Raw genomic sequence first — 26,909 nt, 5'->3', positions numbered from 1 at the left:
CAACAATTCAAAGAGAACAAAAACAGTTAAATGCTGCCAACATTTCCATACGGTTTAATCCTAACTTCATCATCATGCATAGAAGCAGCCTGAGGAACCTCACACAAAGCCAGAATACTAATTTCAGTTAAGTACTCCAAGTCACTCCCTCTTTCTCCTGTGAAAAATTCCAGAAATCTACCTGTACTATAAAGCCTTCCACTGTAACACCATGATTTTTCCCATTTTCCCCCACACTGTTTGGATATGTCTGAGGAGTGCCATTACGGGTACAGCAACCAGGGTACAGTTATCTATTTTCTATTGCTATCATGGCTGCCAAACTATCTCAAAGTGTTACCTCCAAAGACATGTAAGTATTAGTTGGCTCATGAAATCACAGCATAAACACATTATGAACTAAATTGTTATTAGTGTTTATATTACAAAGCCCTAAACATTTTAATTTATACAAATCAACCACTTAATTATACTGTAGCACTGTACAATACTGAGTTTTCTCTCAAGCGTGCTTCTTTGGGTATAGCTTAAAATACATGGATTGGAGAGAGGGGAGAATTTACAACCCCTACAGGTGCAAGAGAAAGAAATTATCTCTCAATTCATTTTAACTGAAGTAAACTTGAATTTATTAGCCTGCATTAAACTTGATTTTAATCAAAGAAAAGAAGGCTTATTTTAAAATTACTGACCATTGACCATTAAAATAGTGCTTTTCTTTTAAAATTTCCAATGGAACCCTAGTATTTGAGAGCAATGCAAAGGTTTTCACTGTTATGATAGTAAGCACAAGAAGGAGGCTGGGGGTAGAAATGGCTTACAAATTCTTGCCAACCTTCACCCTTCCAAAAGCAAAGATCACCTATTTATAAATGACATTGTGCTCTAGGATCTGTTTTCTTTTGTTCAGCCTCTGCTCCACTGTAGCTTTACTGGCACAGCTCTAAGTGTGATTAGGGATAAGTTTAGAGTTAAAGGTCATACTTTTATATTTAATTTTAATCTCTTGATGCAAAGCCAAAAAAAGCCTTTAAATCTCAGTGTGATCTACTGCTGCCATCTCATGTGACAAATTTTTTACTGTAGCTGTTATTTATTCATCATCATTAAATGAAATAAATGAGTATAAATTGTGAAATAACATGTGATTTCCAATGTACACCAAGCCACCACAACATCAATATAGAGCATTTATTAAGTATCTGTGTGCAATGAAGGCTGCTATACCTAGCACTGGGGATGCAAAGATGAAAACTAACAATGTCTGTGCCCTTAAGGGGGCATGAAGAGCAATGCCACAATGCAGTTGTAAAAGAAGGCAGAATAAGATTAAAGAACATCCATAAAGTCCAGTTTGGCTAAAAGGGAGACTGTAGGAAGGGGAAGAGTAGTCATTTAAGCCTAGATTGTGGAAAGTCTTCAATGCCAAACTAAAAAATTTATATTTTATTCTACAGGCAAGATGAAGCCATTGAAAGGTGAAGAGCTGACACACAAGAACAAGTTAAAGGAGTAACAAAAGTAACCAAGAACAAATTTTTATAAGTGCTAGAACAGCATGCTTAGGAACTTAGAGCCAAGAGGGACTTTAGAAGTTATCAAGTCCAAATCCATCATTTTATAGATGTGACAACTGAAGGAAAAGGAATTTAAGTGACTTGTTCAAATTCACACTCAAAAGAAGAAATGCAACTGAAGGCCATGGAATCTTGGATCCCAAACAGGGATCTTCCACTAGACTACATTCCTTTAAACCAAGATCCCAATCCAAAGGTTATCCGAAGAATCATTCCAGGATGACAAAACTAATCACTACTGTTAATTTTTAGTTTAGTGCTAAATACTGACATTAAAATGTGATTACCAAAAGCATCACAACAGCAAGTCTAACAAAATGACAAATACAGTAAAGTCATGACAAACAAGTAGAATGCAAAGAGCACAATAGGTCCCTGAGGCTGAAATTGTTTCTTAGCTAACATCCTCATGTATTATTGTTTATTACAAATATTTGGGTATGTAGCTTATCCTCCTACTAGAATGAAAGCTTCATGAGGTCAGGGATAGTATTTTATATAAACTTCATTATCATTCATTTTCACAGTGCTCTATAGGCATTAGGTATTTAATATTAGTTGAATTGAACTGAGATCTAAGTTCCATTGGTGTTAGCAGAAAAAGCACTAGTGGGTTTTAGTGGGTGAGAAAACCCAGAAGTCCTGACTCAAACAATTAATTCCTCTATGTTCCCAGACAATCCCCACTGGGTTGAATTTCCTCATCTGAAAAATGAAAATACTATCTACCTCTCTTAGTTGTTGTGGGAAAAGTGCTTTGCAAACCTTAAAGTACTCAAGAAAAGGCAGTTATTATGATTAAAACCATCATTAAATGAATAGAATTCCACAAAAACAACATAGCTCAAAAAAATTCAGGGCCCCAAAATGATACTTTACCCAATTTTCGAAGGATCCTTTTGCATTCATCCCTGCTGAGATCCAGAAGCGTTGGCCATACAACAGGCATCCTTGCTCCTGTTTTGCAGCCCCACAGAGCTTATTTTCCCTACAAATAAGGAAAAAACTTAAGTCACCAAAATGTATCCATTAAATTCCCTGGAAGACAACACTCCAGTAAATACACTTTCCCCACTATAGCAGTTTCCCTGACGTTGAGGAATGGGCAAACAAATCTTTCAGGGGTTGCAACAAGTTCTCCATGCTTTCTCTGCCAATTTTAAAAAGGTAAGGATTTGGGTCCCATAGCCCTGGTCAACTATTTGCTGTAATAGTGCCTACCTCTCCTTACCTGGATCCATTGTGATCTCAAATGATGAATGGGCAATTAAATCCAAGTAATAACACAACGACAGAACAGCAGATTTCAAAAGCGGGCAGAACCCAGAGAAAAAACAAGTTTGCTTGCACAACGGTTACGGAAGCAAAGGATACAGCCCCTCTCCAATGCCCCAAAAGAAAGGTACACAAAGACCAGAAGGCTTTACAGCCCAGGAGCATCACCACAGAAACTCTGCTACCTTATTATGCTAAAGAAAAAATCCATTCCAAACACACCATCTCTCCCTCATAAATGTCATCACCCAGAGTCTGCCTCCTCCGTACAACATGCCCAGCCTGACTACCTTTCTCAGCTTCCTTACCCTTTCCCTTTCTCTTCCCCTAAACTCAAGCATTCAGAAACATAAGATGGACACATCCACCTTTACACTCTTCCTCCTTCACTTCCTCCTCTCCTTCCTGCCCCTGCCTCACCCAAACACATGCACCCAAAACCACAGGAGTACCCTACTAAACCATCCAACTCAGACTTTCTTCTTTGCCTCCACTCTACCAAAAACATCACACAGAGTATCACAAGTGGACTTCCTTATCCTTCCCACTCACCCTCTTCCATCTCTACTCTCCCTCTCTCCAAACACAGGCACGCAAGATTATAAAAGGCCACCCATTCTTTCCCACTCCCCCCCAACACACACACAGAGGCACAAAAGGACCCCCCTCCACGTTTCCCACCCGCCAAACATATGCACACAGAATCAGCAACAAGAGTTCGCCCACCCATCCCCCCACCATTTCCAACTTTCCTTATCCTCATCCCTACCTTTCCCACCCCTACACTTTTCAGCCCCTTCTCCTCCAGCCTCATTTTGCCTCCCCTCCCCCAATGTCATTCGAAAGCCCCAGTGCCACAGCAGGACAGCAAATGACAGGGTCTCTGGCCCCACAGAAGCCAATACTAGTTTCCCTACCCCCTGTACCTCCATTCAAAAAATGTCCGAGATAGAAACAGCCAACAAACAGGGAATTTAAGAGCCAGGAAAGAGCACAGGATGTTATAGCTAGGAAGGATCTCAGAACAAAAAGAATACAGAATATTAGAGCTGGAAAGGACTCTAGAACATGAAGAGTATTGGATATTAGAGCTGGGAAGGACCCTAAAACACAGACAGCACAGAAAGTTATCAAGCTGAGAAGGGCCCTAGACCACATAATGTTATGGCTGGAAAGGACCTAGAACATAGACAGCAGAGGATTTTAAAGCTGAAAAGGACTCTAGATTATTGAGATGTTATTAAGGATGTTACTGAGTTGAGAAGGACCCTAGAAAATTTAGAGAATATAAGATGTTAGAACTAGAAAGGATCCTATTACAGAGAGAACACAGAACACTATAACCAGGGTGTTAGAACATAAAGAGCCCGGGATGTTACAGCTGAAAAGGACCTAGAATAGGGACAGCACAGGATGTTATAGAACTGAGAAGGCCTGCAGAATATGGAGAGCATAGGAATGTTAGTGCCGGAAGCACCCTAGAAAATGGACAGCACAGGATGTTATGCCTTGGAAGGACACTACATCATAAGGAGCAGAGGACGCTATGGAGCCCAGAAGGACCCTACAACATGAGAGCATAGGAATGTTGGAGCCAGAAGGACCCTGGAATACAGACAGCCCAGGATGTTAGGGCTGGAAAGGACCCTCAAACAAGGACAGCACGGGATGCTAGAGCTGGGAAGGACGTTCCATCACAGCAAGCGCGGGATGCTATCGAGCCTAGAACATGAGGGAGTAGAGGAATGTTGGAGCCAGTAGGATCCTGGAACACAGAGAGCCCAGGATATTAGGGCTGGAAAGGACCCTCAAACAAGGACAGCATGGGATGCTAGAGCTGGGAAGGACGTTCCATCACAGAGAGCACGGGATGCTATCGTGCCCAGAAGGACCTTAAAATCTGGGAAAACATAGGAATGTTGGAGCCAGAAAGACACAGAGAGCCCAGGACGTTACAGCTGGGAAGGACCGCGGAACCGAGAGCGCGGAATGTCAGAGCTGGATCCTAGAACCTAAGATGTCAGAGTCGGGGAGGGCGGGGGGACACCTTAGAACACGGCATGTCAGAGCAGGAAAGGAGCTGAAATAACGCCGGACGTCAGAGCTGGAAGGGGCCTCGGGGACCATCTGGTGCAAACCAGGGGCTCTGCAGGGGAGGGAGGACAGGGAGGCCAGAGAGGGGCAGGGGCTGCTGCGAGCACAGGCACAGAGAGGGGCAGAAGCAGCAGCGAGCGCCCCGGCGCCCCTCGACCACCCTCCGACCTCGGCTCCAGGCCGGGCCTGCCGGCCTCTCTCTGTCCTCAGATGGACCCGAACCCCAGTCCCCGTCCCCCGCCCCCCCCAATCCCGTTAGAAGACAACGGAGGATGGGCACGGCGGAGGAGGGAGGGGGGGACACCGCGCTCTCCTCAGCGCTGCCAGACCCGGGAGGCTGAGGCCAGCCTGCCACCCCTTCCCGAAGCCTGGCCCCGGGGCGACCCACCTGCCTGGCCTTTCGCGGCTCATCTAAAAGGTTCCTCCGACGAGACCCGGGCCAGCAGGAATTGGGTTTGTTTTGCGGTTCCTCAGAAGGGGGCAAGATGGCGACGGCCGCCAAGGCGCAGGCGCGGCCGCGCGCCGGCGCCTGGGAGTTGTAGTGCCCACTGTGTTCCCGCCTTTCGACGGCGAGAAGGTGGTGGGGACTTCCATGCCTGACTTTCCTACCCTGGGGCAAAGGTACCCTGGCGGGGGCATGCTGCGAATACCCGCCTGAACCTTCGCCCACCGCCCTAAAACCTCACATTGCGCGCAGGAGACTGGGAAGTGTAGTTTTCTTCTCTCCCTGCCCTCCTCCCCTCCGCGCTCTTGGCGCGCCTCGCCTCCTTTTCGCTCCGCCCTGCCAATCAATTGCGCTCGCGGCTACGTGTGCCGTCACACGTAGTGGTCGAGATGGCGTAGGTCGGTTCGAGCCGGAGGCTTGGCAGTCTACTCTCCAAAGGGGCGGAGAGTGAAGGAAAGCGGGACAGTTCGCGGCCGAACGGTCGAATGGATTCGTTTTCCCAGAGGTCTGGACCGAGTCCCGTCAACGGCCAACAGCCTTCCCGCGGCCGGTAGCGGAAGACGGTATGGGTGCCGGCAAGGGACATGCGCAGTCATTCATTCATTCGCCCTTCTTCGACTGCGCGCCAGGTTGAGACAGGTCTCTCTCTCCTTCACCTGATAGGCCCGAGGCAGGTGTGTGCGCGCGCGCCTGTGCGTATGGGTGGGTGTGGTGGAAAGAGGCTTGGGCTTCTTACTGTGAGAGCCTGCCGTGTCAAGGGCGCCTGGTCGTGTGTGCATGTATATATGTATGTATCCATCCGTCCCCGTGTGCGTTCGTGTGTGTTAGACACCGTGCTCGCTGGGCTGAGCCATCCCTGCTTGGAGAAGACAGGCTTCTTCCTTCGTGGAGCTTCTCGAGGATAACAATGCTCACCCTGATTACTAAAGGCGATGGTTGTCCAAGCCCTTCCCAAAGTGACCTACACACGTGAGGAGTCTTAGTGTGGTTCAGTGGGAAAAGCCCCGGCTGCAGCTATATATGGTCAAAAGGATACGACTAGGCAGTTTTCAGAAGAAGACCTCCCATCCGAGGGGCTGTGGGGAGGAGGAAGTGCTCTAAATCAATAACAATTAGAGAAGTTCGAATTAAAACAGCTCTGAGGTTCCACCTCACACCTCTTGGATTGGCAAAGTTGACAAAAAAAAAAAGAAAAATGACAAATGCTGGAGGGGCTGGGGGAAAACAGGCGCATTAATGCCCTGTTGGAGGAACTGTAAACTGTCTGACCATTCTGGAAAGCGATTTGGAGCTATACCCAAAAAGCTGCTAACTAACCTGTGCATACCCTTTGACCCAGGCAAATCAGTACTAGGGATATTCTGCCAAAGAGATCAAAGAAAGAAGAAAAGAAATAATTTACAAAAAATACTGATAGCCCCTCTTTTTGTGAGGGTGGTCAGCAAACTAGCATTTATTCAGTACCAACTAGAAGAATTGGAAACTAAGGGCATTCATCAAGAAGGGGATGGCTGAACAAGTTATAGTATATGAATGTGATGTAATACTGGAATGGTTTCAGAGAAACCTGGGAAGACCTGGATGAACTGATGCAGAGTGGAGTGAGCAGAATGAGGAAAACAAGTTATACAACAATTACACTAAGGCAACAACTATCAAAGACTTAGGAACTGATCAACACATTGACCAACTCCAATTCTAGAGCAGTCTGCTACTCACATAGTGGATAGATTCAGATGTAGTTTGAGACTTTTTTTATATAACCAATGCAGGAATTTGTTTTGTCTGACTATTCATGCTTGTGACAAGGTTTTTGTTTTTGTTTTTGTTGTTTTCTCACTGGGGGAGGGGAAAATGGGAGGTGGATCTTCATGAAAATGTAACTTAAAAAGTTTTGAAAAGGAAAAAGCTCAGGTCTTGTCAGAAGACGTGGCCCAACTATGTGAATTAGGCTAGCCATTTTTTCCTCTCTGAGCTTCAGTTTCTTTGTAAAATGGGTGTGAGGAGAGCTAGCTTTGATAATAATAGCTAACATTTATGTGGCACTTTAAGGTTTGCAAAGCACTTTACATATTATACTCATCTGATCTTCCTAACCTTGGAGGTAAGTGATATTACCATCCCTATTTTACATATGAGGAAACTGAGGCACAAAGCGGTTAAGTGATTTGCCCAAGGTCACACAGCTAGTGTTTGAGGCAGGATTTAAACTCAGGTCTTCCTGATTTCCAAGCTCTGGGCTGTAGCCACTGTACCACCTAGCTACCCCTTGGGGATAGACTGACTTGATAAGACTGACATTCTCACAGTTCTTTTGTGGGAAAAGCATTATATAGCCTTGAAGTACTACAAATGTGGTTTATTATTGACCCAGTACAGGCTTTATAGAGGCAAGGTAGATAAAAAACAGCCTTCCTCCTTGCGTGACGCTGGACAAGTTTGCTAATGAGGCCCCAGGCCACTCTCTAAGAGCAGTGGTAGATCTGCTTTGGTGGAGGGAAGTTCCTCATTGTGAACTCCCTGTGCCAATGAAATCGCAGGTTCCATACATTTTATGAGTCTTGCTCATTACCACAGTCTTGTGGGTTAGGCTCTTAAACCACCATCCCCTTTTATGGATGAAAAAACTAAATGTCTTAGAAGTAAAAAATGACTCTTCAGGTTATAGAGCTAGTAAATGACGGAAGTAGGATCCTCACAACAGCCCTGTAAAGTAGTTAAGGAAATGGCTTGCCCAGAATTACATAATTGGGGCTAATAAACTAACAATAATAATAATGTGAGCTAATAGCTCACAGTAATATAACCCTAGTAAGAGTCAGAAAGAACTCGGACTAGAATCTCAGAATTGGGAAGGATCTCAGCCTTCACTTGGCAGGTGAGGAAACCGAGGCCCAGGAAGGGGAAATGACTTGACCAGCTACATACAGCTACAGAGTATTTGAGCCAAGATTCAAAGTTTCTAACCCCAAATCCCTTTGGCTTGTATATAGTCCCATGCTGCCTCTGTCTAAAGAGACAGAGCTAAGATTTAAACCTGGGTCTGTAACTCCAGTATATGCAAATATAGGAGAATCCTTGATCTGGTTCTGGACAAAATTGCTAGGTTTTTCTGCCAACACTGGTCTTTCATAAAGGGTCCCATTCTTCTTGTCAGCATCCTTACTAAGGTATTAACAGCTGATGATGGTTTAAGATGTGGCTCCTCCAGGGAAGATTTCTTTTTAAAGCAGGACTCAGCCCAAAGGAATTAAGCTATGAATGGCAGGTATAGAACAAGTACACTGTGACCTCATATACCATTCCTTTTGTTCCATCTTTTACCCCTCCTAGCCAAAGCTCAACCCTTCCATTTCTAGCCTTTATTCAATACATTTCCATCCCTTTCTTCCTCTTGCGTCTTTGTTATCTCCTCCACTGCTGATTCCTTTTCTACCCAATTGAGTGTTCTCATCTTAAACAATAGCATTCTTCACTTTGAGCTTTTATCTCCTTGAACTCTTACCCCATTTATCTCCTTTGGATGCTTAACAGTCTGGAACAAGTTACCTCTCCAGTTCTTTGCAGCCTGGCCTCTGGACCTGCTCTCTTGTTGGTCTCCAGTGACTTTCATCCTACCAGATTCAGTAGTATATCTTTAGTCTTTTTCCTCCTTGACCTTTCTGCAATATTTGACACTATTAGCTTACCGTTTTTTCCTTGATGTGCTTCTCCATTGGCTTCCGTGACATCTCTAGACTCTCTTCCTTTTAACCACTCATTTGTTTTCTCCGGGTTCTTCCAGCCCCTCCTTAATGTAAGTATTCCCCAAAGCTCTATCATTGGACCTTTTTCTCTTCACCTTTGTGATCTTGTCCACTCCAATGGCTTCAATTATCACTTCTGTATGAACGGCTCCCAAATCTTAAACCCTCCAGAACTGTCTTTTTGCTATTATTTTATACTACTTCCCCTTTTAGTAGTGTTAGGTGGAGCTATGGATAGAGGCTTAGAGTGAGGAAGACCTAAGTTCAAATCCTGCCTCAGATATTTACTGTGTGACCCTGAGCAAGTCACTTTACTTCTGGCTGCCTCAGTTTCTTCAACTGTAAAACGGGGATAATAATAGGACCTACATCTCAAGGTTGTTGTGAGAATCAAATGAGACAATATCTGTAAAGCACTTAGCATGATACCTGGCATATAATCAGTACTTAATAAATGCTAGTTTCATTCTTTTATTCTTTATAGTTTGGCCAAGATATACTATTTGCCACTACCCAACCACACTACATCTTCTCCCATCTCTTGTTCCTTTGTTCACACCGTCCCCTGAAACTTAAATCCCTCCACCTATCTTTACTTGGTGAAGTCCTACACATCGTTCAAGGTTCAAGTCAGATACTTTCACCTCTGTAAAGCCTTCCTGGATCACTGAAAGTATCTTCCCCTTTCTGTTTTATTAAACAGAATCAAAGAGTTGGGAGGGCCTTCTGAAGCCATCTAGTCCAAGGCATACCTAACCAAGAGTCTCTTCTGCAGTCTCACTTGAAGGTGTGTAATGACAGTCAACATCCTGAGGTGGCCCGTGTTTCTAATTGCTAGGACATTTTTTTTTACATCAAACCTAAATCTCTCTACAACTTGCACTCATTGCTTCTGGCTCTGCCCAACTAGAACAAGTCTGATCCTTCTTCCAAATGACAGTTATTCACATACTTGAAAACAGCTGCACTGTATGCTTCCTCATCTTCTTTCCTCACCTCAGCCTCCCAAGTTCCAGTTAATCCATCAGTTTACCCTTTAGTCCAATCACCATCAAGATTGCCCTTTTCTGGACAGTTTATCCATATCTTCCCTAAAATATAGTGTCCAGAACTGAACACATATTCAGCAAGCATTTATTCAGCTGTGTAAGGTACTATGCTAGTGACTAGCAATATAAAGATAGTTTTTACCTAGATCCTGTTCTTAAGGAATTTTTAATCTAAGGTGGGGGAGAGGGGGATCAGAGCAAAGAGCAAGTACACAAGTAACTATGAAGTAATTTGTCCATGACCACACAGCTGGTAAATGTTGGAGACAGGATTTGAGGCAGGGAATGAGAAAGCAAGGGAGCCAGAGAAGCCTGGCAGATGAAGGAAGCCAAAACCTTCCCACGTGCAGGTTCAAGTCTATCGATCATACTTTGCACTATAGCATTCTGCCCACTGAATATGCCTGTTTTCTTCCAAAAGCATTTATCAAACACGTGACTCTATAGTCCTGCACAGGGAGTTAAATACAGATAAGAATCATAGCATCATTGATTAATAGAATGTTAATACTTAAGGAACCTTTGAGATTTTCTAGTCCAACCCCCTCTTTTCACAGGTAAGTTAAATAAAGCCAAGAAGACAAGTGACTTGCCCAAGGTCATACAGTTTGGTGAAACCAGCACCAGAATTTAAGTCCCTTGAGATCCAGGCCAACAACACACTGCCCTTAGGTTCCCACCCTGGGCAAGCTGACAATATAAATCTGAGAGTGATATAAATACAGCCTTAAGGTTTATCAAGCACTTTAAATTTATCATCTCATTTGAGCCTCACAACAATGTTGTAAGATATGTAATCCAAATATGACAATTTTGTAGATGAGGAAATTGAGGCCCAGAGAGCATAGATGGCACTTAGCCTGAGTTTCACAGCTAGTAAATGACAAATCCAGGACTTCCCAGGTCTTGCCTTCTTTCCATTTCATACAAACTCCAAAAATAGAATTATTAAACTGAGAGTATTGGTGGTGAGGCAAATAAATCTATCAGTCATAGATCCAGGGCAAAGCCCTTTCAAGGCTACAGGGAAAGACATGGAAAGGCAGGGGAAGGAGCACGAGACTTGAAGGTAGGAGACTCAGGCTCAGTTGTAGCTCCACCACATACTTGCTCTGTGATCATGGACACTTCATTCCTCCTTGAGCTTCAGTCTCCATATTCCCAAAATGGGGGCAATAGTATTTGGACGTCCTTCCTAACAGGGTTGTTTGAGCAGATGCTGTTTGAGGTGTCCCTAAAGCTATTAAAGCTTAAAATGGCACTAAGATTTTTAAGATACCCAGCATCAATATATGCTATCGTTACAGAGAAATTGAAAAGGAATTTCTACACTCCAATATCCAGACTACACAACTCAGAAAAATGTTCTAAATCTTCTCAGAGATTCAGGTAGACTTCATGGAGGAGGGGAAGTTCCAGGCTACTTTTTGCCAATTGCTCTAAATATAGATGGGGCAGACACACCTAATTTCTCCCCCTGGTCCCTCTCTTTTTCTCTCCTTCCTCCTCAGAAACTGCACTTGGGAAAAAGAAAGAGGAAGTATGACGTACACCCTTCCACAGAATAGAAGCCAAGGTTCCAAGGATTGGGATGGGAAAAGGGAACTTCTCAGGAAGGAATTAAAAAATAATAATAATGGTAGCATTTATACAGCATGCTTTAAGATTTTCAAAGCACATTACAGATATCTATTATTATCCTCATTTTACAGATAAGAAAACTTGAGGCCAAAAGGGTTAAGTGACTTGCCCAGGGTCATACAGCTCGTAGGTGTCTGAGGCCAGATTTGAACTCAGGTCTTCCCCTGCAGTCCCAGAGCTTTACCCACTGAACCACCTGGCTGCCTCAGAATAGCAATTTATGAGAAGTTAGGGAGAACTCAAGTAGAGATTGGCATGCTAAAACTATAATGAGAAGAAAGAAATGAACAGCTGGCATTGACATAGTGCTTTAATTTTAGTTAGCAAAGCATTTTCCTCACATAGAGTAACTATTATCCCATTTTATAGATGAGGAAACTGAGGCTTAGAAAGGTTAAGTCAGAGCCCAACCTCCTGGCTCCAGGTTAATGCTGTCACATTGCATTTGTTAGAATGGGGGGGGGCTTTAAAAGCAAGACCCACCTCTTTTCTGTTTGTATCTCCTGTATTCTGTATGTAGTTTAGTTTACACGCAATAGATGCTTTGTCCTTCAGTGATTCTTTGTCTTTGTTCGTGGTCTGGGGGGGTGGGGATGGATGTGTTGTGTTGTTTGCTTGTGTGGACTTGAGCAAGCATCAGATTGTTGGAGCTTAGCAGTTCTCTGGCTCAGGCCCCTTGGTTGGCAGGTGAGGAGCCTGAGGCCCAGAGAAAAAATGTTACCCACAGGCACACAATGTGTGGCAGCAGCCCTGAGACTGGAACTTGGGCCTCCCTAGTAGTTGTTCAGTTTTCTTGGCAGAGATACTGGAGTGGTTTGCCATTTCCTTCTCCGGCTCATTTTACAGATGAGGAAACTGAGGCAAGCAGGGTGATGTGACTCAGAAGTGTCTAAGGCCAAATGAGGACTGAGGAAGATGAGTCTTCCTGACTGCAAGCCCCCTAACCGCCCTTTGTGCCACTGGATTCCCTGCAGTGCTTTTCCTGCTATATTACACTGACTCCTTCTTCCCTGTTCTGAAAATACTTCTTCAATGTCCCTCGTATGGTTTGAAGACTCTCTCCTCTGATCCATGCCTCCTTTTAGCCACACAGTTCCCACCCCCCACCCCCACACATACAGCGTGTGTTCCTTTCTTTGTTCTTCCCTCTTTGGTTCAGACCCATGATTTCATTGAGATAGACCACTGCTGATGAGAAAACGACACCTCCCCCGAAACTCCAGGAGTCCCCGAGGCTGCTGAGAGGCTCGCTGATTTGTGACACAGACCCATGGCACTGGAGGTGCGGCTTGAGTCCTTTGGACTCCCCGGTGCTAGCTTGCGGTCCACCCGGCATACTTTTCTAAGAGGCTGAAGTGTCCCTCGGCCAGAATAAACAGAGATCAAGTTCTGGGAGGGAAGGCAGTCCAATGACAGGTCCAGCTAAAAATAGGACATTAAGTACACTTGGTCATGCACACTATGATATGGTGGCAAGAGGACAGGACCTAAAGACCCAGCTTTGACTCTTAGCTTTGTGACAACGGGCAAGTCACTAGTCCTCTCTGAATCTTCATTTCCTCAACTATAAAGTGAAAATATTTTCAATACTGCCCTCCTGGGGTTGTTGTGAGAAAATTTTTATAATCAGAGTATAAAAGAAAAGTGATTTGAACCTTGGGTCAGTTGTTTATCTCTACTATGCTCTCCATCTAGTCCTTCCTCTCTCCCACTGAAGCCCGTAACAATTACAAAGGCCCCTCATTTCTGCTTTTTCTTTTTCTTCCATAGCATCCTGTCTCTGCTCTCTTAAATCCTCCCTCGCTTCCTCATCTGTTATTAGGATTTTCTGCTATAGACTCACGCTGCTTTTTTCTCCATCACCCATGCTCCAATGTATCTGCTAAGATGCCATTCTCCCTTTTCACTATTGCTGTTGGTTGCTTATCTGTTTTAGACCTGCCCTCACATTATTTGTCAAACTCCTGATGCATTACAGAAAGAAAAGTAGAGAGAAACTCCTAGAGTACTTTTAGTTCTGACATTTTCCTCAGCTGCTTATCCCTCTGAGCTACCCTTCTCCTAGGGAATGGGGGACAGGGGGACAGGGTTCAAATGCTGAGAAAAAACAGTCTAAGCTTTGCCTTGGTCCTCTATTAGTGTGGTCCATCTCCCAAGAGAGATCTGTATGGCCATATGGCCTCTGTCAGAATCCATAGACACCAAGGAGGCAGCACCACACTGGGGTGCTGGAGGGACATCAGGTTCACAGAGAATGAACTTGCCACATTGCCCCACATACCTGGAGCAGTAGCAGATTAGGCAGGAGAGAAAGGCCTACAGGCTGCTATCTCTGTCCAGCCTTAATGAGATTAAGAAGCAAGAAAAACAGAACTTTAGTGAGAGAAAAAAAAAAGTAAGGTTCCTTCAGATATACCCAGGTCTCCCACATCCTTAAAATCCTTTCCGTAAACCCTAGAGACACCTCAGGGTATCATCCCATATCCTCCTGTTCTCAGCCAAACCTTTTGAAAAGGCTGGATGTCTCAATGTCTCCACCTTCTCTTTAGTCACTGGTTCTTCAGCCTTTTGCCGTCTGACTTTTGAACTCACCTGTCAACTGAAACTTCTCAGTCCAAAGTTACCAGTAAGCTCTGAATTGCCAAATCTGATGTTCTTTTCTCAGTCCTCATCCTTCTCAGCTTATCTGCTGAATTTGATGTTGTTGACCTCCTTCTTTCCTGGATCTTATCTCCTCTTTGGGTTTTTGTGACACTCTTCTCTCCTGGTTCATTTTCTGACTGACAACCCCTTTGCTGGCCCATCATTCATTTCCTGCCTTCTAACTGGAGGATATTCCCCAAAGTTCTCTCCTAGGACCTCTTCTCCCTCTCTATTCTCTCTCTCTCTCTCTCTCTCTCTCTCTCTCTCTCTCTCTCTCTCTCTCTCTCTCTCTCTCTCTCTCTCTCTCTCTCCCCCCTGTATGTGTGTGTGTGTGTGTGTGTGATCGTCTCTCTCATCTCAGAAGCTCCCACAAGATTAACTATCCCTTCTATACTTGATGACTCGCCATCAGTATTAAACCTATAGGTTTTTCTGAGGTTACCAAGAGTATAAAGGGAGAAGAGAAAAGGACATAGGACTGTTTCCAGTTTCCTATGTTCATAACTTCAGCTGTATTATTGGACAGAGCATTGCACCTGGAGTCAGTAAGATCCGAGTTAAAATCCAGCCACAGACACTTTAAGAGCTGTGTAACCCTGGGCAAGTCACTTAACCTCTACCCACCTCAGTTTTCTCATCTGTAAAATGAAGATAATAATAATACCTTCCTCCTGGGGTTGTTGTGAGAATTGAATGAGGTAATAATATTTGTAAAGCACTCTGCAAACCTTAAAATGCTATCATTACTATCATGTTCAACTCTTTATGTTCCCTCACCCCACATTTCCGGTCATTTGCCAAATCTTGTCATTTCTTCCTTCACAATGTCTCCCACCTGTGATCCCTTCTCTCATCCTCAGCTCAGGCTGTCATCACCTCTGGTTTAGGTTATTGTAACAGCCTCCTAATTGACCTCCCTTCCTCAGGTCTCTCACTATTCCAGTCTGTTCTGCCTAAGCAGTTTCCTTAGGCTCAGATTTGACCATGTTATTCCCTACGCAGTGAACTCCTATGGCTTTCTTTTGCCTATAGGATGAAATGTAAACTCCATTGTTTAGTTTGTTTTGTTTTCTTTTGAGATTGGTCTTCCTATGTCACTCAGGCTACTGAGCAATGGCTTGTGGGTGAGCCGAGGGCCCTTTTCAGGAAAGCAAAATGAGCTAGATACTGACATTCTCAGGGTTTCTCTGGGTGGAAATGTGAGCCAGAGGATTTATTTTTTTTGAGAAGTACAAGCCTAATCCTGGTATTTCTAGTATTCCTCCCTCTGGCAGGAGTCACAAAGGTTTTATGAGAAAAGTCCCCAAAATTGTGTCCAGGTCTGATCCCACTGCTGATCAGCTTGGAAGCTTTGCCATGCTCCATTTCCAGCCGGGGCTGCTGTGCCCCTCCTCGGGCAGCCTCTCCCGCTTCAGCACTCACTGTGTTGATGCCATACTGAGTTGGGTTGCCTGATTGCCTTGGGCCTCCACTGCAGCTCATTTCAGAACTCCTGAGCTCAGGTGATCACCAGCTTTATCTGCTTCCCTCCCCTTCCCAATAGCAAGGATTGCATGAATGCACCACCTCTCTGTTTAAAGCCCTACATAACCTGGCTCTGACCTCATTGGACATTATTCCCTTTCCCACACTCTGGCATCCAGCCAAATTGGTCTCTCTGTTCCTCATCTCAGAAGTTCCATCTCCCATCTTTGTGACTGCATTTGCCACTCTCTCCCTCCTTATCCCTGCCTCACAATCTACCTTTCTTCCTTAAAGTTGCAGCTCAGGAAGCATTGGAAGGCTTTCCTGACCCCTCACCCCAACTGTTAGTGCCCACCCTCCCAAGCTACCTTGTATCTAACTACTTTGTATATCTTAGTATTTAGTCACTTTATAGTTATTCTTTATATATTTATATACAGTGTATACTTGTTGCCTTCTCATTGGAATTTAAGACCCTTGCAAGTAATGACTGTTTCATTTCATTCTTTGTACTTAGGTTTCCAGTGCTTAGTCCGATGCCCAGCACAGATAAATACTGATTGCTTGCTTAATTGATAGACTATTGACTCAGAGAATTACAACATGTCAGAGAGAGAGGGGCAGATGAAGTATTAAGCCACAGGTGCTGAGGAACAAGAAAGCTTAGAGCCACAATGTGCAGGGGCAAACACAAAACTTACCTCTTGCTGGTAGTATAAATCCTGTGGACAGGGCAGCCCCAAGAGAAAGATGAACTATCTAGCATCCTGAGTTCTTTCCTCATAGAGAAAGTGAAGCTCTGAAGGTCCCACCAACCCTGAGCCACATAGTGTAGTCCAATAAGTCAGAAGGACTTCTTAGGGCCCTGCGAGAAGGGTGGTAGAAAATTGTTTTTTTTCCCTTTGTCTAAGGGCTCCCGTGTAAGATTTATCAGTTAAGACAAATGTCTCATTAGTCTGAATGCTTGTAGGGCAGCTGAGGGCCCTTTTTGGGAGAGCAAAATGAGCCAGATACTGACATTATCAGGTTTTCTCTGGGCTTGGATATGAGCCAAAGTATTTCATTTCATTTTATTTTATTTTATTTTATTTTATTTTATTTTATTTTATTTGGTGAGAGATACAAGCCTAAATACTAATATTGCTAGTATTCCTCTTTCTGGCAGAAGCCAGAAAAACTTTATGAGAAAGGTCCCCAAAATTGTATCCAAATTGTTATGTCAGGCAGTAGGACCCAACTGACACACAGGTTCCTCATGAGAATTGTTAGGGTTTTTGTTGTCAGAATTTTTTCTTGAAAGCTAATAGAACCTTTGATGGTGGGATCTGTTCAATCCTTTCTCTGAACTCTTTGAAATCAGCACTCCCCAAATCCAAATGTCAGAATATGTCCCACCATTTGCTCCTCTTCATCTATGGAAAACTCCAATATGATGTGACCACTTCTTCCCAGTCATTTCTGTTTCAATCATAAGTTTCTCCTTATTGTTCAGAATTATGTCCAAAATAATTGTTCCAATTGTTGCCTCTTCTACCTTTTGTAGAAAAATCAACAAGATAGGTTTAAAAAAAATATGTAAGATCTGCTCTGATTTTAGCAGAGAGAAAATTCCAACAGAGGTCTGGATAGTTCCCTAGATCATGATTCCTTCCTGGCTTTGTGATAGCCTTCCAAAGACTCGTCATCCATCCCTTCCTCGGACTGAGTGCTTTGTCATATACTCCCATAACATTATTTCTGTTTCTTTGCTGATGGATCCTCATGTGTTCATATTATAATTATTTGTGTACATGTCATATCTTCTGCTATGGGAAAGTTAATTTAGGTGGCAGTGACAGGAGCTCTGTGAATGAAGGGAATGCAGGAGAATCAGGGGGTGGGGCCACTGTGTGCAGCTTGTCTCGAGTCATCAGTGGAACAGCATGTGTGAAAATGCCATTTTCTATGCCCATCCTAATACTCTATTTGTGCCCAATAACAGATGTTTGGCCTCCTGCCTGCCTCCCTATACTCAGCTGTACTACTGGTTTTGAACGTTCCTCCTCTTTAGAAATCACTGTTGCCTCAGGCTCATTCTGCTTCACAGCTGGCGATGCCAGGTATCAAGTTCGACTTCTACTTCAGACATTACCACTGCCCAGTGGCTCTTTCAGTTTCAAGACCTGTAATCCCACCATTGACCTCTGTTTGCTTATATGATGATTCTGCCCAGTGTCTCACCCCACTGCTAGCTGCTGGAACATTCTGACTGAAGCCTCAATACCAAGTGCACTCTTCACAGGAAGGATTCAGTCAGCACCATGAAGTGTGCCACAGGCCCCCACCAGCTTCCAGAATGGGCTCTCCCATGCTACAGGATCAAGGGAAACAAGACACATCTTCCCTACAAGACTTCGAGCTTCATGAGGGCAAAGAATATCTCTTAGCTAAGCTGTTTATCTTCTCTCAAAGCTTAGGACTGTGCTCTGCACACAGTAAGTGTTTAATAAGTGTTTGCTGAATCACATTAAAGTAAATTGCATTTTAGACTCCTCCAGGAGCTCACAGTGTAATGGGGAAGACAAGCAGATACATTTGTATAGTCAAGCTATGCGGAGGATAAATAGGAAATAATCAAGAGAGGGAAGGCACTAGAATTGAGGGGCTGGGAAAGGCTTCCTGTGGAAGATGGAATTTTAGCTGGGACTTAAAGGAAGCCAGGGAAGCCACAAGGAGTGAGACCTTTCCAGGCATAGGAGATAGCCAGAGTGAATGCTGGAGCCAAGGGAGCTCAGCAGAGCAAGTGTTATTATCCCCTTTTGGAGATAAAAAAGCAAGATTTGAGAGGTCATATGACTTACCCACTGTGACACTGCTGGTTTGTCTTAGGTCATATTCAAACCCAGATCTCCCAACTCTGTGCCCCACCACGCAGCCCTCCTCTCACTATGTTAGACTTGCTCATCGAGGTGATCATTTAAGATATGAGTAGAGGTGAACTTGGAGGAACAGGACTGGCTTCAGATCCTGCCACTTGCTGGACATTGGTCAAATCACATCGCCTTTCTGGGGGGTGGGAATGGATATATAAGTTTATAAATCTGTCCATTTCTGAGGTATAGATGCTTCGCAGTGAAAATGTAATAATTAGCGTGTAGATGTAGTAAGAAAAGGAGATAAAGCCATCCTCTAGTGGCCCTAGCATATCTCCTGGAGCCAGCTCTAATTTATTTTTTAAGCCAGGTCTTCCTGTCTTTCCTGGGCTAGAAGTACAGAGGTTACTCACAGGCTCAGTCCCATTCTGAACTTCTCCATTTCTGACTGAGACCAACTTGATCCTCCATAGGCAGCCTGGTCACTTCCTGTATTGGGGGCTCACTATACTGATGCCAAACTTACTTAGTTCAGACCCCATCAGCATCGATCACCCCACCCACCTCAACTCAGAACTCTCAATCTCCATTGATTCACCAGCCTTAGCCTCCCCAGTAACTAGGATTACAGGTCTGTACCACTATGCCCAAGCTTGGACCACATAAAGCCCAGTTCTCGGCTTGTGTTCTGTTTTTGTGATCGTCCAGTTCTCCTAAAAATGAAGGGTATTCAAAATAAGTGTCTTTATAAAAGTCATATTAAAAAGTAGTCCTCGGGAGCAGCTAAGTGGCACAGTGGATAGAGCACCAGCCCTGGAATCAAGAGGACCTGAGTTCAAATCTGGCCTCAGACACTTGATACTTACTAGCTGTGTGACTCTGGGCAAGTCACTTAACCCCATTGCCTAGCCAAAAAATGAAAAACAAACAAAAAAAGTAGTCCTCGTGTTTTCCTTCCTCCTTCCTTCCCCGTCTCCCTAATACTAATAATAGCCTAGTGTATTTTGCCTTAAGTAGCTGTGATGATTGCCATTCAGGAGCCACATAGACCTAGCCCTTGCCATGAAGAACAGAGGGGCCACAGAGTTCTCCAGCTGAACGAATTGCAGAAGAAACTGGACAGCATCAAAACATGCCCATGGTCACAGGCTTATGGATTACAGCTCATTGAGATAACGCACTACTGACTGACTAACTGGCCCCCAGTACAGAATGACCTCAGCCTTAGATTTCACATTTCTCTTGCCTCCCTATAAGGTATTATGGCAGTTCCTATATCTGACTCTGCTTTTACTTCAGAGACCATCCTTTCTCTTTTGCTTTCCATGCTATGATTCATTTGCCCCATCCCAGCATGAGGGAGGCGATACTCCCAATAGACTCTGGCCTGCTTCGACCACATTTGGAGTATTAGGTTTAGTTCTGGGTGAGAGAGAAGACAGAGAAACCAAAGCATCTGTGGAGGGCAACAAGAATTGTGCAGAGATGACAACCACTACATACAAGGATGGTGGATGGCATCAGACACTGAATCAAGGGTGGAGGTGAGGTGGGAGGGGGCATTGCTTGGAGGAGATGAAGGAGGACACTATAGCTGTCTCCAAGTGTTTGAAAGACTCTTCTCAAAAGAGGATTAGACCAAGATGATTCCAAAAGGCTCATGATAGAGGACACTCTCCACACCCAAAGAAAGAACTGATGGAGTCTGAATGCAGATTGGGAGTATACTCCTTTCACTTTCTTTGGGGGCTTTTTGGGTGTGTTTTTTTTCTATCTGTTCTGCCTTTTCTTTCACAACGTGACTGATGTGGAAATATGTTTAACGTGCTTATAGATGTTTAACCTATATTAAATTGCTTGCTGTCTTGGGGAGGGAGAAAAATTTGGAACTCAAAATCTTATTTAAAAAATGAATGTTGACAACGATCTTTACATGTAACTGAAAAAAAATAAAATACTATTTACATGAAAAAATAAATAAAAAGGGAATTCGACTTGTCCTGTTTGTCCACCTTCACACACACACACACTGCCCAGCAAAACCAGAAGCAATGGATGGGATATAGAGGCAGATTTCAGCTTGATCTAAGGAAACACTTTACAAATGAAACCATATTTGTAAAAGCACTCAACACAGTGCCTGACATAGAATGGGTGCTATATAAATGCTTCTTCCCTCCCGTCTCCTTTCTTCCCCTGCCCTTCGCTTCCCCTGATGATTAGGACTGTCGAAAGGAGATAGACTGCCTCCATCTTGGCCTAGAGTCAGGAAGACTTGCGTTCAGACATTTACTAGCTGTGTGACCCTGGGCGAACCACCTAACACTCTGTTTGCCTCAGTTTCCTCATCTGTAAAATGACGGTAATCACAGTACCTACCACCCAGGGCTGTGATGAGGATCAAACAAGATAATAATTGTAAAGCACTTAGCCCAGTGCCTGGCATATAGTAAGTGCTATATAAATGTTAGCTATTATTATAATTATTATCATGAGTGAATCTCCCATCACTTGAGATTTGCAAGCAGAGGCTGGATAATAAAGCTGATACTTCTAGAAGCTTTGAGGCTGGCAAAGCCCTTTACATGCATTATCTTGCAGAAGCCTCCCAAAAATGTCTCTGTGACACAGATACCATCATTATCACCATTTTAGAGATTAAGAATCAGATATCCAGAGAGATTAAGTGATTTACACATCTTCACACAACTACTTAGGATTTGAGGTAGGATTCAAACCCAGTTCTTCCTGGCTCCAAACAGAGGGCTGTATCCATTGTACCACTTCTCAGAAACACTGTACCAGGGATTTCTGTTCAGATGCTGGTTATACTGTGTGTTCTTTGAGGTTCCTTCCTCAAGGAAGGATCAGAGTCCTAAGACTCTCTGACCATTCAAGTATTGACCAATAATTATTAAATGCCTACTATATACCAGGCACTATGCTAGGTGCTGTGGATACAAAGAGAAGGAAAAAAAGAACAACATAATTCCGTGCCCTGAAGGCCCTTGCATTCTTATTGTGTGGTCTTGGTTTCTTTGGGTTCTACCTGCACAAGAACTTCCCAGCCATAGAACTTCCTGAGCTATGAGATCTCCAAACCAAAGAAGGTTAAATGAGCCTCATGAATATTGCTTCCTCATAGCCACTGATGGGACCAGTGAGAGCAGTATATTGCCTTACCCCCAGTCCCAGCACTGTGTCTAATGCACTTATAATTTCACTCAAGTAAATCTGATTGTGAAAACATAACTTCAGGTTGACCTGAAGTTTATAGAAGTTCACAGAATCATAAAGCATCAAAGGCACCAGCTGACCATGACATATGGTTAAGTTGACTGATCATAACTTTTATAGGGCTAAGAATATAAAAATAATTTAAAAAAATAAAATCACAGGCCTGTGGCTTCTGCATGCTTGTACATCTTTCCCCACAGGCAGCTAAATGAATAGAATACAGAAGGAACATCTTGGCTAAAAAAAGAGAAAGGATGGAAGGCTCTACTACCCTTTCTCTGGGCCTCAGTTTCTTCATCTGCAAAATGAAGACCTTGGGCCAGATGATCTCTTCCAGCCCTGAAATTCCTTGATTCTCTGATTACATCATTACCACAGTTAGAGATGCCAAAAGGCAAGAACACATGTTCTTACTGCTTAAATAATGGGGAATAAGTGTTGACCCAAAAAGACAAAACAAGCTTTCCATGAGCTAAACAATGAGTTGGCACCGATGAATGCCATAGTCATTAGCCAAAAGTGCAATGCAAACAAAAATAAAATACACAGTTCCTCACATGTACAGTTCTCCTATTTATTTACTTATATTAACAGCTTTCAGGTTCACCTAAGTGCTAAGAAACTTCAGATGATGGACTGATGATAATCAGTAATTATTCAAGGTGAGATCCAGGATAGTTCCTCAAGGTGGAAATAATAACCCCCATAGAAATGGGAATAAACTCTATTGTGGGGGATGGGAGAAAAGGAGTTGTAAATCCAAACACACCATCTAACTTGTCTTCACCTCCAAGAGTTTCCAGCTGTTTATTAAGTTCTGCTAAGATCTGCCAAGTATGAACCCTGATTTCATTTTGACTGCTAGAAAAAACTAGTATTAAATACAACAAGATGAACTAGTGGCCTCATTCACTTTCAATGTGTTGAACACTTTGGACATTCTCTTCATTTCAAATGAATGTCCTTTTCCTTGAATCCCCAAAGTGGATCGTTTTCATTTTTATTTTCTTCACTGGCATAATGATGTCGGACCCAAGGAGTCCTGCCTTGGGTTAAAAAGGCACATATGGAAAAACAAGATGGTGCCCTAGAGCTTTAGTTTGTCACTTCTAGGAAAGCAGTTCAAATCCTTGACCTATTGAAAGCAAAAGTAATAAGGAAATCATTGCACATATTAAGGGTATGGATGGAACACCTAGAGAAGATGGGATCATTCAGAAATGATCATGTGGAGAGGCATGTGAAATGATGCTTCTGGAACTCTGACTATAAGCATTGGGTAGTGCAATAGATTTAGCGGTGAGGAAGACTTACATTTAAAATTTGGCGTTATCAATCATTCAATCAAGATGTGCCTACTACATGCCAGGCACTACTAGGCTTTAGGTGTATAAGCATGGACAAATCCCTGTATTTCCCTGGAACTCCATTCTCCCGCCTGGAAAAACAGAAATAAGACTTGTGCTGCAGACCTCAAAGGAATGCTGTGGAGAAAATACTGAAAAGCCAATTTAAAAACCAGGACTTGTGAGGAATGTAGGCATAGAGACCAGGTAGGTACCCTTTGTGGTAATCTATGTCAGAAACAGGCAGCATGGTCTAGTGGATAGCTGCCTTTGGAGTCTGGAAGACCTGGGTTTAAGAACCACTTTTCCCACCTACTGGCTTTTTGAACCTGGGGAAATTTAGCCCATCAGTGTCCCAGGCAACTCTCTAAGACTATAGGTTGCAGAACAGTTACCTGTCTGCATTGTTAGAAGCAATTTTCTGACCAGGAGTTCCCTGAACTATTGAAATCATTTTTTTTTAATGTTAAAGGTAATAAAGGCCTAAATCAGGATAGTGATAGAGGAAAAAAGGAGAAAAGAGAGATGTGAGGGACATTTCAATAGAATGATGGCCTTTAAGATCTCTTTGATCTTTAAATCTATAATCTTGTGATGTGATGACTGGATGAAGGGCACAGGAGAGGGAGGAGTCCAAAGTCACCAAAGATCTTTAGTGAAGGGCTGTTGGTAAATGTTTAACTGACTGGGATAAGTGGGGAAGTATGCAGGACATCCTTAAAGTTTAATCTGAATTATTAATGTTTTTCACCATCACTTTCTTGAGTCTTGATGATCAAAGACAGTAAATCAAGCCCTGATTTGTAACCTTAGCCAATTTCCAAAGTGTGGATGCTCACATTGAAAATTCAATAATAGACTCCCCTGGGCCAGTATCAGTTAGCTCCAGGATACCCCTGGAAGCCTGGCAGACAGTATGATATCACTGACAAAGAATAGGCTAGTCAGGGGAGGGACCCAGTTTAGTTAGGAGATCTATTTTAGGCATGTTGAGTTTGAAGTGTCAGTGGGGCATCCCAAAGAAGGAGTCAAACAGAAGGTTGGAAGTTCAGGTCTGACCTCACTAGAGAGGTCAGGACTAGAATAGATATTTGGTCTTCTGGTTATCATAATTTTCAATCCAGAAGCAGTCCTTGAGATAATCTAGTCCAACCCTCTGAATTTGCAGATGTGGAACCTGAAGCTGTCTCCTAGCCTCACTTCTATAAAGCCAAAGTGAATTCAGTTTTATTTATAAATTCAGAATTCAAGTTGGTATTTGAATTTGAATTTTTCATAATGCCAAAGTGAATTCAGAATTTAGTCTTCACAGAATAGGAGAACCTGAGAGTGAGAGGGGATCTCAGTCATCATCCAGTCCAATCTAGACCTGTTTTCTTTCTGCATCAGTGGTGTCAAACTCAAATAGAAATGTATATCGACTTTTAAGAAAAATCACAAATTAGCATTACCTATTTTGTATCATATTCTTGGGCAGCTAGGTGTCACAGTGGATAAAGTGTTGGGCCTGGAGTCAGGAACTCATGTTCCTGAGGTGAAATCTGACTTCAGACATTTACAAGATGTGTGATCCTGGGCAAGTCACTTAACCCTGTTTACCCCAATTTCCTCATCTATAAAATGAGCTGGAAAATGGGAAACCGCTCCAGTGTCTCTGCCAAGAAAATCCCAAATGGGGTCACAAAGAGTCAAGCACAACTGAAAACAACATAACAAAAACAAATTACACTTTTATTTACTTTTTTTTATATTTCCCAATCACATTTTTCCATCTATCAGTTATAAGACATGATCCAGTCTCAACCTGAAGACCTCAAGGAATAGCAAACTCATGACTTCATGAGGCAGCCCATGCCCCTTTAGGGAAGCCCTTGTTCTTAGGGAGTTTTTTAAATCAAGCTGCAAAAGACCACTGCCCAACTCCCTCCCATTGTTTCTGGTTCTTTCCTCTTAAAGCCAAGTAAAACGAGTCTAATTTTTCTTTCCCAATGGCAGCCCTTCAGATAGTTAAAGACAATGGTATGGGGAGAGTAGATAAGATGCTGGATTTAGTTAGAGAGACCTAAGTTCAAATTTTGCCTGTGATAATAGCCGTGTGACCATGAATAAGTCATTTCTTCTAAGCCTCAAAATGGGGATAATAACCCCTGTAAGACCCACCTCCCTGGTTTCTTGTGACAGGCTCAAGTGGGATAATGCAGGGTACCCCAAAAGTCTTCATGCAATCCTAAGCTTTTAACAGCACTAAGACTTTTGAGATACCTTGTATATATTAAAAACATTGAAAACTTTAATGTGCAATTAAAAACATAGCTCAGGGTTGTCATGACACCTCTGCTCTCAAATATGATCTGCTGTCTGCCTCCCTGTCTAATATTCTACAAAGTCCTTATTATTATCTTTTGCTTATTACATACCCATGTGTTCATGTACTTTCTTTTTAAAATTTATTATTTATTTATTTTAAACATTCTTTTCTTTTTTAAATTTTGAGTTTCAAATTCTCTCACACCTTCCCACACCCACAGAAAAGGCAAACAACATTATATCAGTTATACATGTGGAATCATGCAAAACATTTCCATGTTAGCCATATTGCGCCCCCCCAAAAAAAAAACAGAGAAAATTATACTTCAGTTTGCACTCAAAGTTCATCAGTTCTCTCTCTGGAGGTGGATACCATTTTTTCACCATGAGTCCTTTGGAATTGTCTTCAATCACTATATTAATCAGAGTAGCCAAGTCTTTCACAGTTAATCATCATTACAACATTGCTGTTACAATCCACAATAATCCCCCCAGTTCTTCTCACTTCACTTTGCATCAGTTCACATAGGTCTTGCCATGCTTTTTCTGAAACTGCTCCACTCGTCATTTCTTATAGCACAATAGTACTCCATCACAATCATATGTCACAACTTGTTCAGCCATTCCCCAATTAATGGGCATCCCCGCATCCCCTCAGTTTCCAATTCTTTGCCACCACAAAAAGAGCTCTATAAATATTTTGGTACATATAGGTCTTTTTCCTTTTTCTTTTATCTCTTCGGAATACAGACCTAGAAGTGGTGTTGCTGGATCAAAGGGTATACACAGTTTTATAGCCCTTTGGACATAGTTCCAAATTGTTCTCCAGAATAGTTGGACCAGTTCACAACTCCACCAAAAGTTCCTTAGTATACTTATTTTCCCATATCCCTTCTAGAATTTGTCATTACTGATAGGTATGAGGTGATACCTCAGAGTTGTTTTAATTTGCCTTTCTCTAATCAATAATGATTTAGAGCATTTTTTCTTTCTCTTTCTTTCTTTCTTTCTTTCTTTCTTTCTTTCTTTCTTTCTTTCTTTCTTTCTTTTTTGCATTCAAACTCCACAGTTCTTTCTTTGAATGTGGATAGCATTTTCCATCATGAGGCCTTTGGACATGCATTCAGACTCCCATCAGTTCTTTCTCTGGATGTGAATAGCATTTTCCATCATGAGTCTCCTGGGATTGTCATAGACATTGTATTGCTGAGAATTCACAGTTGATCATCATAC

At 43.0% G+C, this 26,909-nt stretch overlaps 1 protein-coding gene and 1 long non-coding RNA gene across 9 annotated transcripts in view; one reads left to right on the top strand and one right to left on the bottom strand.

Moving 5' to 3' along the window:
• EMSY (EMSY transcriptional repressor, BRCA2 interacting) overlaps nt 1–5,547 on the bottom strand; it is a 90,689-nt gene extending 85,142 nt beyond the window's left edge. For all 8 annotated transcript variants that reach the window (XR_002325120.2, XM_020989525.2, XM_020989530.2 and 5 more), the window contains exons 1-2: nt 5,335–5,547; nt 2,457–2,565 (exon numbers count right to left, since the gene is read on the bottom strand). Coding sequence is in view for 7 of the 8 variants with exons in the window: in XM_020989525.2 (XP_020845184.1) it covers nt 2,457–2,526 (70 nt within the window). In the remaining variant the exon portion in view is untranslated. The remainder of the gene's footprint in view (nt 1–2,456; nt 2,566–5,334) is intronic.
• A 406-nt stretch (nt 5,548–5,953) lies between these two features.
• Nucleotides 5,954–18,466, top strand: LOC144458213 (uncharacterized). Its single transcript, XR_013487790.1, has 2 exons — nt 5,954–6,065; nt 17,916–18,466. It is a non-coding gene; the product is annotated as an uncharacterized LOC144458213 (long non-coding RNA).
• Nucleotides 18,467–26,909: the final 8,443 nt, after the last annotated feature.

This window comes from Phascolarctos cinereus, unplaced genomic scaffold (genome assembly GCF_003287225.1).
Source record: "Phascolarctos cinereus isolate Bilbo 61053 unplaced genomic scaffold, phaCin_HiC Scaffold_726;HRSCAF=1367, whole genome shotgun sequence".
NCBI classification, from domain to species: Eukaryota; Metazoa; Chordata; class Mammalia; order Diprotodontia; family Phascolarctidae; genus Phascolarctos; species Phascolarctos cinereus.
The sequence above is the reverse complement of the archived record's forward strand: the minus strand, read 5'-3'. Positions and strand labels throughout refer to the sequence as shown.